At 44.8% G+C, this 13,247-nt stretch overlaps 1 protein-coding gene across 1 annotated transcript in view; it reads left to right on the plus strand.

The window, feature by feature from the left end:
• The first annotated feature begins 2,821 nt into the window (after positions 1-2,821).
• The window catches only part of CASP10 (caspase 10), a 34,548-nt gene continuing 24,122 nt past the window's right edge, over positions 2,822-13,247 (plus strand). The window contains exons 1-3 of the mRNA XM_008070786.1: positions 2,822-2,904; positions 4,871-5,235; positions 7,157-7,250. Coding sequence (XP_008068977.1) covers positions 4,895-5,235; positions 7,157-7,250 — 435 coding nt within the window. The 5' untranslated portion in view covers positions 2,822-2,904; positions 4,871-4,894. The remainder of the gene's footprint in view (positions 2,905-4,870; positions 5,236-7,156; positions 7,251-13,247) is intronic.

Genomic DNA, 13,247 nt, shown 5'->3' on the forward strand with positions numbered 1-13,247 from the left:
CCTTATTGGATCTGCACCTATGCCAGAAATAGCTCAGCTCAAAGTCCTGATTAGATGCTATCTTCATTAAAAAAACAACAACACTGTCCTGTTATTTTATTACTTTTTCTTTTGTTAGAGACAGAGTCTCACTCTGTCATCCAGGCTAGAGGGTGGTGGTGGAATCTTAGCTCTCTACAGGCTTCAATTCCCAGCCTCAAATGATCCTGCCACCTCAGCCTCCCAAATCACTGGGCCTACAGGTATAAGCCACTGTGCCCGGCCATGTTAACCACTTTTAAGGGTACAATCAAGTGGCATTAAGTACATTATCATTGTGCAACATTACCAGAGGGCTTGTCTTTCTTTTTTTTCCCAAGATGTTCTAGAGAAAGGTTTATTATGCTTTTGAATAACAGTAGTAATAATAATCATCTCCACACTTAAGTGTCGACTGTGGTCCAGGCCCTTCATGTGGGCTATTTCTTTTATTTTATTTTAGAGTTGTAGGGTGCATGTGAGGATTTAATACCCAAGCAAAGTGCATGCATGTGAAATTTGGGCTTCTAGTGAGTCCTGTCACCCCCTGAAAGTAGACCTGGTATGCAGTGTGTGGTTGTGTGGGACTTTTCTTTCTTAAGCACAGAAGTTCTCTGGAAGATGTCAGGGATGTGGAAGGGACACTCGAACACATTTGCTAATCAAAGCATTGCAAGCTGGGCTCAGTGGCTCAGCCTGTAATCACGTGCTTTGGGAGGCTGAGGTGAGTGGATTGCCTGAGCCCGCGGGTTCGAGACCCGCCTGGGCAACTTGGCAAGCCCTCATCTCTACAATAAATCAAAAATTAGCCGGGCGTGGTAGCGCGCACCTGTAATTCCAGCTACTTGGAAGACTGAGGCGGAAGGATCGCCGGAGCCCAGCAGGTCGAGGCTGCAGTGGCCGGGAACGGCCATTGCACTCCAGTCTGGGTGACAGAGTAAGACTCCAACCCAGCCCCCCCCCAAAAAAACCATTGCAAATCTTGCTTCTGTCCAGAGATAAAACATCCTTCTAAGATTCTGTACCTCTTTTAAGATTCTGTACCTCTTTCCAGAGCACTGCACATTTGACTTAGCTTAATTATATTGTAGTGACATAGAGTCAAACATGTTGGTTTAAGTCTTGCCTCTTTGGGCCGGGTGTAGTGGCTCAAGCCTGTAATCCCAGCAATTTTGGCTGAGGTGAGAGGATTACCTGAACCCAGGGCAACTTGGCGAGACTTTGTCTCTACAAAAAATCCAAAAATTAGCTGGGAGTCATGGCACCTGCCTGGAGTTCCAGGTACTTGGGACAACTGAGGAGGAAGGATCGCCGGAGCTCAGCAGGTCGAGGCTGCAGTGGCTGGGAGGGTGCCACTGCATTCCAGTCCGGATGACAGAGTGAGACTCCAACTCCCTCCTCAAAAAAAAAAAATTCTTGGCTCTATCTCTGTAACCTTGGGCAAATTATAATACTTAACCTTTCTGTGCCTTAATGTTCATGTTAATTGTAACAGTTTTTATCTTAGATGGTTGGTGGGATGGTGAAATGAGTACATATTTGTAAATGTCCTTGTCTGGCACATAGTAGTTTCTCTAACTATTGGCATTGTTTTTCTTATTAGAAATAACATGCTCAAGCTCCCTCAGGTGGATTGAATGTGCTTTGAAAGCAGGCTGTGTCAGTTTTTTCCACCATTAACTGAGTGAGTCCCTTGCAAATAACTTCAAATGTCCACTTTTGTATCTTTGATTTCTGAGACAGGGTCTCACTCTGCTGCCCAGGCTGGAGTGCAGTGGTGCCATCCTGGCTCACCACAGCTTTTCAACCTCCTGGGCTCAGGCCATCCTTCTGCCCAACTTCCTAAGTAGCTGGAACTACAGGTGTGGGCCACAATACCCAACTAATTTTTGTATTTTTTTTTTTTTTTTTTGTAGAGATGAGATCACCCTATGTTGCCTAGGCTGTTCTTGAACTCCTGGGCTCAAGCGATTCTCCCTTCTTGGCCTCTCAAAGTGCTGGGACTACAGGTGTGAGCCACTGAGCCCGACTTATCTTTTAAAATTTTAATTTGTGTATTTGCAGATTGACTTAAGAAAGGTTTAAGGGAGACTTACTGCCATTTCATGAACTTTTTTGCCTTATTTTGCTTATTTATTTAATTTTCATAGAGATGGGGGTTTGCTATGTAGCCCAGTCTAGTCTCTAACTCCTGGTCTCAAGAGATCGATACTCTTGCCTCTGCCTCCCAAAGTGCTGGGATTACAGGCATGAGCCATCACACCCAGTCTTTTGACTTTATTTTAAAGGTTAAGTGAAATGCATGTGCAGTGGCTTACTCCTATAATTCCAGCACTTTGGGAGGCTGAGGTGGGAGGATCACTTGAGGCTAGGAGGATGAGGCTGCAATGGGACATGATTATGGCACTGCACTCCAGCTAGGTTTTAATCTAAAAAAAAAGATTGAGTTTGGGGAAGGAGATGGTTAGGAAAATCAATACTTCCCTTTCTGACTTACCACGAAAACCAAGGTCCAAAGGCAAGGCTGGAACACTGAGCAGCTTCCGGGGGAGTTCATTTCTAGGAGCCTTTCGTGTTTCCTGGGAACATCTACCGTTAGGAGACGCTGTTTGTCAGGGTTGTTTTCACCCACAGGGAAGGGTGAGGGGGGAAAAGGCAGGCAGGCAGGCAGTGATGACATCACCAGGGCATTAATAGCATCTGCCCGGACCAGAAGAGCCACTCTTCACTCAAGCTAGGCAAGCCCTGGATTCTCATCCCGCGCAAACCGAAGCTTCCTCGGACCTTGGAGGCGCGAGAGGATTCTAATTTCTTTAACACGTTGTTTTTTAGGTGCTTCCTCGAGAACCGTTTACCAGCAGAGGATTGGTGGAACTTGATCTGAAGGTATGTACTTGACACCGCCCAGGGTCTCATGCTCTGACCTTTTCAATCTCCTGTTTTAGAAAATTGCAAAAACTCATCAGCAAGGGCATTGTTTCTATTTCTGTCTGGATTTCTTTGCCATGCGGGGGTAGGGATGAGGGGGGAATGAAAGTTAATTAAAAACCAGGAAGTTTGTTTCTAAAAGTAGACGAGTCCTGTGTAATGAATATATACCTCAAGTTCTTATAGAATAAATGATATCACAATGAAAATTTTATCAAATGCGTTGTTCCTCTGATTAGAATGAAATGTAGTGTAGAAAATACCATTGCCTATGAACTAGTTGGGTGGAAATAGTGACTCAAGAAATTTGTAACTTCCTACACTGATTTGAGCAACTCTTGTCTAAAACCACCCTTTCCTTCTGGGATCTGGGGCAATGGCTCCCTTTCTGTGAGATAAAGGCCTGCCCCCTTACGGGTAGCAGTCTGAAGTTAAGGATATACCAAACATTCCTTGTGGTACCTCAGTGTCCTTGGGTTGGCAGATACTTCAGAAGGTTAACTCCCCTCAATACTGTGTTTCTAAAACTTAAAGCATAGATCCAAGTTCTATTTCTGCCATTTGGAGAAAATGAATTTGAGGTTTAAGAACTCCAACTAGGTTGAGGTTTAAGAGCTCCAACTAGGTTGCCAGAGAAACTTAATTGATGGCCAGGCTCGGTGGCTCAGCCTGTAATCCCTTTGCCTTTGGGAGGCTGAGGTGAGTGAATTGCCTGAGCCTGCGGGTTCGAGACCCGCCTGGGCAACTTGACAAGCCCTCATCTCTACAATAAATCAAGTTGGCAAGCCCTCATCTCTACAATAAATCAAAATGAGCCGGGTGTGGTAGCGCGCGTCTGTAGTTCCAGCTACTTGGAAGGCTGAGGCGGAAGGATCGCCGGAGCCCAGCAGGTCGAGGCTGTGGTGGCCGGGAGTGGCCACTGTACTCCAGTCTGGGTGACAGAGTGAGACTCCAACTCAAAAAAAAAAAAGAAAGAAAGAAACTTAATTGACTTAGCTCCTTCCTCTTGACTTTCTTCCACCAGGATGTTTTGATTTGGGAGAAGTCTAGATAAATTAAGTTCCAGTAAAAACTCCCTCCAGCGAGGCACAGTGACTCACACCTATAATCCCAGCACTTTGGGAGGCATAGGGGAGAGGACTGCCTGAGCCCAGGGGTTTGAGACCAGCTTGGGCAACATGGCGAGACCTTATCTCTACAACAAATCAAATAATTAGCTGGGTGTGGCAGTGTGCCTGTAGTCCCATTGGGAGGCTGAGGTGGGACAATCACCTGAGCCTATGACTTTAAGGCTGTGGAGACCTGTGATCATACCACTGCACTCCAGCCTGGGCGAATGAGTGAGACTCCTACTAAAAAACAACAAAAAACTCCAGTAACAACAACAACAATAACAACAACAAAGCCCAAAGCCCCAAAGAAAAAACAAACTCCACCTCCCCACAAAACAAAACAAAAAACTCCCTCCAAACCTCCTAAAAGGTAACTTGCAAGTGTTGGGGTGAGGTTTTCTGGACTGTTGACTTTTGTTTTTTAAATTGAAGTCTCACTCTGTTACCTAGACTGGAGTGCAGTGGCACGATCATGGCTACCACAGCCTTGACCTGCTGGGCTCAGGTGATTCTTCCACCTCAGCCTCCCAAGTAGCTGTGACTACAGGCATGCTCCTCCATAACAGACTAATTTTTAATTTTTTTTTTTTTTTTGGTAGAGACGAGGTTTTGCTGCCCAGGTTGGTCTCAAACTACTGGGCTCAAGTGATCCTCTGGCCTCAGCATGTTGACTTTTGATGTAGCCTCACAGCAACTTGTATTTTCAGCACTTCTGGGAAAGTCTGATGTCAGGAACAGAGGAGACCAGAAGCTGGGGAGGGCCCGGGAAGTCAGGGTGAAATATGTCCTCATTCTCTAATGCCCTGCCCTAGCTCTCTGTCTCTTTCAGGCTGGCCATGACATCTCAAGGTCAATGTATGAGTTCAGATAAAAACTGTCACGCGAGCTTTCGTGAGATGCTTCTGATGATCGACTCCAACCTGGGGTCCCAAGAGGTGGAGCAGCTGAAGTTTCTCTGCCTCAACTTAGTCTCTCCCAAGAGACTGGAGAATTCCAGCTCAGCCTCAGATATTTTCGATCATCTTTTGAAAGAGAACCTGCTGAGTGAGGAAGACACTTTCTTCCTAGCAGAACTCCTCTTCATCACCAAGCAGAACAAACTGCTGCGGTTCCTTGACTACACCAAGGAGCAAGTGAAGCATTGGCTGCCCACCCGAGGAAGGGTCTCTCCATTCAGGTGAGGATGCATCTAGGTGCCCGCGGGAGGATTTTCCATCTAGGGTTCATTCAGGCCATCAGGCTTTGAAAGGAAGCTGGAATGCAGATCTTTTCCTCATCCACCTCCTCTGATGATAATCAGGAGCTCTTTCAACCTCAGAGACTGTATTTTATCTGTCTAGATTTCCACTCAAAAATTTATAAAAATCTACACCTACATATGGCAGCAATTCGGTCTCTCCCAAACTGGGTGCAGTGGCACACACCTGGAATCCCAGCACTTAGGGAGGCCAAGGCAGGAGAATCTCTTGAGTCCCAGAGTTCAAGATCAGCCTAAGCAACATAGCCAGACCTCATCTCGACAAAAAAATAAAAAAATTAGCCAGACATGGTGGCATGTGCCTGTAGTCCCAGCTACTCAGGAGCCTGAGGTGGATCACCTGAGTCCAGGAGGTCAAGGCTAAGGTGAGCCAAGATGGTGCGAGTACACTCCAGCCTGGGTGACAGAGTGAGACCCCAGCCCCCCAAAATTAAAAAATAAATTGTAAAAAGATTAGGTCTCTCCCTATCCCAGAGACACACCTCCTGTTTCAGCTTGCTTATTTAGCTCCAAGTGAGTTTGACCCTCTTCTCAAGACCCCAAGACAGGAAGACATGCCAGGGAGCCCCAGGCGGAAGACCTGTCTGCCGTTGTGGAGGCTGTAACCCAGAAGAGCACAGCCCTGCTGCACCAAGGCGGGCTCTTCTCTTATGAGAAGCAAAACTAGGGGAAGCCACCTCCAGGCCTGTTTCCGAAGTAGAAAGAAAGCTTTGCTGACCTCTGTCCAGACTCTCATCTCATCAGCCTTTGAGGTTGAGAGAGCTCCTGATTATCATCAGAGGAGGTGGATGAGAAAAAGATCTGCATTCCAGCTTCCTTTCAAAGCCCGTGGGTCTGAACTTAGAAGATAGTGTTTTAAATTCCCCACTGATGTCTAGGTGCGGTGGCTCACACCTATAATCTCAGCACTTTGGGAGGCAGAGGCCAGAGGACTGCCTGAGCCCAGGGATTCAAGACCAGTCTAGACAACTTGGCACGACCTCGTCTCTACAATAAATCAAATAATTAGCTGGGTATGGTGCTACACACCTGTATTTCCAGCTACTTGGGAGACTGAGGCAGAAGGATCACCTGAGCCCAGGAGGTTGAGGCTGTGGTGAGCTATGTGATGAGCCAGCTTGGGTGACAGAGTGCGACCCTGACTCAAAAAAAAAATTCTCCACTGATGTAGTGTCCCCCTCAGAGAACCCTGCAAGGAGAGGCTTTTGAAGGTGTTTATGGCCTAGGTGATTTGAACACTTGAAGCCTTCAAACCAGAACTGGCTCCCAGAACATGAATTACCCTTGGGTCAGTGTCAGGAATGATGGAATCTAGAAATTCACATTTTCATCTGTTGGGTAAACATCTTAGGGATGGTCTCTGGCAGCTGGGGAGGTTAGTGTGTGGATAAAATACTTAGTTTTGCTGGTTGTGGATGATATTACTATCCAGAAGCTGGGGTAGTTGCCTTCCCTTTTCGGTATACTCCAGACTACAATGTCGGCTGGCATCAGGTCCTCTCGGCTGCGGGCCTATGAAGTAAGCCTGGATTTCTAGAACAAAGCAGGAGGTGGGAGGGCGTAACAAAATCATGTTTAATGCCTTTCTAGTATGATGAAAAACAGCACTAGAATTGGAGTCAGAAGACCTGCCTCTACTGCTTACTGTGTTAGCTTAATTTAAATAAGTCACTGAGAAATGCAAAGTTTTCATTTTGGAATCTATAAAACGGAATTAATCATTGCCTACTCACAGAGTGGACCATTCTCATGACAGAAAGCAGTTATGGAAGCATGTGATTTACCGTAAGGCCCTTTGCAAGTGTAAGGCTTTATTTGTTTTTTTGGGTGTGTGTCTTAGAAAACTGCTCTACGAACTGTCGGAAGACATCACCTCAGAGATCTTAAAGGACATGATCTTCCTTCTGGGTGACTCCCTTCCCAAAACCCCAATGGTGAGTAGGACATATAGAATGAGGTCAATGTGAGCACTGCCTTAACTGATGATTAGGAAGATGCTGGGAAGGGTTTTCAGGGAGACTTATTTTTGTGGGAGACAGTATCATACAAGGGTTAAGAACATCGACTTGGGTGTTGGGTAGGCCTTGGTTCCGGTCCTGATTCTGTTTCTAAATCCATGAAGTGAGGCAAGTGATTGAAACTTGCTTTTTTAAAAAAAGTCATTGTAAAATTTTTAGTTTTAAAAATTATTTTAAAAATTCTAAATTCAGGAGGTACACGTGCAGGCTTGCTACATAGGTATATTTTGTGATGGTGAGGTTTGGGCTTCTGTTGACCCGTCACTCAAATAGTGAACATAGTGGCCAATAGGTGGTTTTTCAACCCTTGCTTCCCCCGCCTTTAAGAGTCTGCAGTGTCTGTTGGTCCCATCTTGTGTCCAGGTATACCCAGTGTTTAGCTTCTACTTTTAAGTGAGAATATGCATTATTTGGTTTTCTGTTTCTGTGTTAATTTGCTTAGAATTATGGCCTCCAGTTGCATCCATGTTGCTGCAAAGGACATGATTGTGTTCTTTTTTATGGCTAAGTAGTTTTCCATGGTGTATATGTGCCACATTTTCTTTATCCAGTCCACTGTTGATGGGCATCTAGGTTGGTTTCATGACCTTGATGTTGTGAATTATTCTGTAATAAACATATGAGTGCTGGTGTCTTTTTGGTAGAAAGATTTATGTTCTGGCTGGGCACGGTGGCACACCCCTGTATTCCCAGCACTATGGGAGATTGAGGTGAGAGGATTGCCTGAGTCCAGGGGTTCGAGACCAGCCTAGGCAACTTGGTGAGACCTTGTCTGTACAATAAATCAAAAAATTAGCCCAGTGTGGTGGCGTGCATCTGTATTTCCAGCTTCTTGGGAAGGCTACGGCGGAAAGATTGCACAAGCCCAGCAGGTTGAGGTTGGGGTGGCCATGAGGGTGCCACTGTACTATAGCCTGGGCAACAGAGGGAGACTCTAACTCAAAAAAAAAAAAAAAAAAAGAAAAGAAAAGAAAAAGAAAGATTTATTTTCCTTTGGGTAATAGAGTTCCTAGTAATGGAATTGCTGGGTTGGGTGGCAATTCTATTTTTAGTTTTAAAAGATCTTCAAACTGCTCTCTACAAGGGCTGGACTACCAGCAGTATCTGATTGTTCTCTTTTCCTTGCAGCCTCACCAATATCTATTGTCTTTTGACTTACTAATAATAGCCATTTTGACTGGTGTCAGGTGGTATATCATTGCGGTTTTTATTTGCATTTCTCTGATGCTTAGTGATGTTGAGCATTTTTTCATACAGTTGTTGGCTGCGTGTTATCTTCTTTTGAGAGGTTCTGTTCATGTTCTTTGCCCACTTTTTATTGGGGTTATTTATTTTTCTTGTCGATTTGTTTAAGCTCCTTATAGATTTGTTTAAGTTCCTTATAGATATTAGCTCTTTGTTGGATGCATAGTTCCCAAATATTTTCTCACATTCTGTATCTTGTCTATTTACTCTGTTGGTAGTTTCTTTTGTTGTTTAGAAGCTCTTTAATTAGGTCCCAGTTGTCAATTTTTGTTTTTGTTGCATTTGCTTTTGAAGATTTGGTCATAAATTCACTGCCAGAAGAGTGTCTCCCAGGCTGTCTTCTAGGATTTGATAGTTTGAGTATCTTAAGTATTTAGTCCATCTTGAGTTCATTTTTGTATATGGTGAGAGGCAGGGGTCCAGCTTCATTCTTCTGTCTATGGCTAGTCAGTTTCCCTAGCACCATTTATTGAATAGGGTGTCCTTTCCCCATTATTGATTTTTGTTGGCTTTGTTGATGATCAGTTGGTTGTGGGCGAGCAGCTTTATTTCTGGGTTCTGACTGAGCCTTTCTGAGTCTCTCTTTTAAGAACATGTCAAAGTATGGGCAATCATGCTACTTCCTTCTAGGACTGTTGGGGGGATTCAATGAAATAATGTACATGAAACACTAGCTGAGGCCAGTATTTGACACAGTGACCACGCATGTAAATACTAACGACTGTTGGCATCCGTTGTGTTGTTTTTTTTGTTTTTTTTTTTTGAGTTGGAGTCTCACTCTGTCGCCCAGACTGGAGTGCAGTGGCCGTTCCCGGCCACTGCAGCCTAGACCTGCCGGGCGCCGGCGATCCTTCCTCCTCAGCCTTCCAAGTAGCTGGAACTACAGGTGCGCGCTACCACGCCCAGCTCATTTTTTGATTTATTGTAGAGGTGAGGTCTCGCCAAGTTGCCCAGGCGGGTCTTGAACCCGTGGGCTCAGGCGATCCACTCACCTCAGCCTCCCAAAGCTCTGTGTTTTATGATGTAGAAATGTTCGAGGCACACTGAGGAGATGCCACTAGTGGTGAGCGCTGGCAGACTGGAAATTATTTGTTCACGGTCTGCTTTAGATGAGGTTTCTGAGGGAGCCTGCATGTCCTTTTTAGAGGACTTGGCAGTATCTCCCATGCAGGATTTCTGTGACAATCAAATGAGACAAATATTTGGGGATGTGCTTTGCGAAGTGCTGTATAGGTGCTTTGTATAGGGTTAATAGTGATGGTTTTTGTTTTTTGAATTGTGGTCTCACTCTGTCACCCAGGCTGAAGTGCAGTGACATGACCATGGCCATCACAACCTTGACCTCCTGGGCTCAGGCAATCTTTCTGCCTCAGCCTTCCATACGTGGCTAATTTTGATTTATTATAGAGACAAAGTCTTGCCAAGTTGCCCAGGATGGTCTCAAACCCCTGGGCTCAGGCAGTCCTCTCGCCTCGGTCTCCTAAAGTGCTGAGATTACAGATGTGAGCCACCATGCCCAGCCATTAGTAACAGTTTTGATATTAATAAATTAATCATTGCTATCTGCTAATATTGCTATATTGGTCACATTTAAGGGTAGAAAAGTAGTTGCATGTTTCTCTTCTGGGCTTCAAAACTTCAGGGTTTTTTTTCTTTTGACTCTAATAATAACTTATGACAAGCAACTTAGTTAATTTGGGAAGGAGCAGTTTTCAGATTTTACCTGATAAAGTTAATTGTGTTGTTCAACTGCTATTTTTATTAGATTTTAAATTGAATAATGCTTTAAAATATAAAAGCGTAAATGTAATATGTATGAAATCTATGAAATGTAGTAACAAAGTGAACAGTCATGAACCTGCCATCTAGCTTCTGAATGAGAATCTTAAAAGTCCTCTGAGCCTATGTGTGTCATCTTCCCAGATCAACTGATGTTATTGACAAATAACTTTCTAATAGAATCTCTGAGGAATAGGAAGCTGTTTGGTACGTAGTAGATTAAATAAGGACAGTATTAGTAATTCACAAACACATTTCCTAGTGTCAGGTCTGTAGATCTGAGCAGGTTAATACTGTTTTGGTTAAAACCCTTAAGCTATTTCCCCCCTCTTTTAAAGATTTAAGAGATTTCAGTCTCTTGTAGTCTTCATTTTTCTTCTTTTTTTTGGAGTCGGGTTCTCACTCTGTTGCCCAGCCTGGAGTATGATGATGACACAATCACAGCCCACCACAACCTCAAACTCCTGGGCTCAGGCAATCCTGCTTTAGTCTCCTGAGTAACTGGAACTATGGGTGTGCCACTACACCTGGCTCATTTTTAAATTTTTTGTAGAGACAAGATCTCACTGAGCTGTCCAGTATAGTTTTAAACTCCTGGGCTCAAGCAATCCTCCTGCCTCAGCCTCCCAACGTGCTAGGATTACAGGCATGAGCCACCATGTCTGACTTTTGTTTTTTGTTTTTGTTTTTTAGAATAATTCCTATAAAGCACTGTAAGGATTTTCTGTTTCTGCCATGAAATTTCAGTGCTCGTGTTTGTAGTGGTGCAAAAAAAAAAACCTGCTGAAGTGACATTATTTTACCTTAAATGTAGGACTTCTGAAGGTTGGAGGAGGAGATTCCTGTAGTTGACAAGCTCTCCAGGTGATTCTGATGACATCCTCTCCCAAGCTGGAGCATCCTCTCATAAATCACCCAGTGTCTGGGTTTATAAGTAAAATGAGATTACCCCTCCCTATGTCAAGGGCAGAAGCTCCCACTCTCTGGGCACCATGGGATGGGGTGACAGATGAGAGAAATCTCATTTGTTAAAGGAGTCCCTGATAGGCTCAGCACCCAGCAGTGATTTTGAACCAGCAAAGCCAGGGAGTACAGTTTTTTCTCTTTTGCTTGCACAAGCCCTGTGCCTCTATCTAGAGGCATATGTGGCTACAGAATTAATTTTTATAGTAGGAAGCATTTGAAACATTCCTCCGCTCTCCCAGCTGAATTAATTTTTAAATCATCAAAGGCCCAAGCTCAAGCAGTCAAATGGTTTTGTTTTGTCATGCATTACAATAAACGGAAATGTCGCTGTGCTTAGCTGTAGCTTGGAACTGTGGTATTGCAGGTCAAATTCAGGATCACTGTCCTTCTTAAGATTCCAAATGTAGCCGGGCTCGGTGGCTCAGCCTGTAATCCTGCGCCTTTGGGAGGCTGAGGTGAGTGGATTGCCTGAGCTCGCAGGTTCGAGACCCACCTTGGCAACTTGGCGAGACCTCATCTCTACAATAAATTAAATTAGCTGGGTGTGGTGGCCCGCGCCTGTAGTTCCAGCTACTTGGAAGGCTGAGGCGGAAGGATCGCCGGAGCCCAGCAGGTTAAGGCTGCGGTGGCTGGGAGCGGCCACTGCACTCCAGTCTGGGCGACAGAGTGAGACTCCAACTCAAAAGAAAAAAAAAAGATTCCAAATGACCTCAGCTGTATTTTGAAGCAGACCTGCTTCCTGTTGGAGGTGTGGCTGAGTTACATTCCTAGAAGGATCCAAGTTGATTTTTTTTTTTTTTTTGAGACAGGGTCTTACTCTGTCACCTAGGCTGGAGTGCCGTGGCACAATCCTGGCTCACTACAGCCTCAACCTTCCGGGCTCAAGGGATCCTCCCACCTTAGCCTCCTGCAGGTGCACACCACTATGCCGGGCTAATTTTGAGTTATTGTAGAGATGAGGTGTCCCTATGTTGCCCAGGCTGGTCTCGAACTCCTGGACTTAAGCAATCTTCCTGCCTCAGCCTCCCAAAGTGCTGGGATTATAAGCATGAGCCACCATGCCCGGCCCCACATGAACTTTGATACCAGGGCTTCATGAGACTGTGTTATCTGCAATTACAATCGCAAAAGACATTATCACAGAAATAAATTATTTGCCAACTATTGGAGGAGGGTCTGAACACTCCTCAGCAGAAAGGGCAAGGGTCTAAATTCATGCAGTGTCTCTGGGGGGACAAAAATGACCTTTGCTTTTGTAGTGTGTTCTGGGCTTCCTCTTTGATAGCATTTATAGAAGTCTAAGCCTTATTGCTGCTTACACACACCCTGAAAGACCCTAACAACTGTCAGGAAATCCGTTCTCCGTAACCAGCATAGAGCATGAGTGTAAAGGAAACCACACCAAAACCTACTAACTTTTTAGCAAAGAAGCAAACAAAAGAGCTTTCAGGCTTTCCCTGCTAGTATTTGCCAGAGTGGTGCTCTTAAGTTAGAGTAAGGTACAGACCCCATTTAAATGTGTGTGTGTGTGTGTGTGTGTGTGTGTGTGTGTGTGTGTGTGTGTGTGTGTGGTTTACTAAATATCTCATACACTTTTTACAAAGCCTAAGGAATTTCCATCATCACTTCTTGGCCCCTTTCTTCCTTCTGGTGGGGTGTTGTCAAGACACAAATTTCTGTTCTGAGGTTCAGAGAGAGCTTATTTGCACAAAACCTATGGCAGAAATTTCTGGGGTGTTCACTCCTGACCTCTTGGCCCCTCTGAGCAGCTCTGGGTGACCCTTCCTGTCCCTGGCTTAATTCTTTGGCCAAGTCACTGGTGTCCTAGATGCAAGTGGGCCACAAACACTTCCTTGCTTTTTTTTTTTTGGTCCTCCTGCCTGTCTCTGGAATTTCTTGAAAATGTATACTTTTGTGGGGGGG

This window comes from Carlito syrichta, unplaced genomic scaffold (genome assembly GCF_000164805.1).
Source record: "Carlito syrichta isolate Samal-C Ts95f unplaced genomic scaffold, Tarsius_syrichta-2.0.1 Scaffold314013, whole genome shotgun sequence".
Taxonomy (NCBI): domain Eukaryota; kingdom Metazoa; phylum Chordata; class Mammalia; order Primates; family Tarsiidae; genus Carlito; species Carlito syrichta.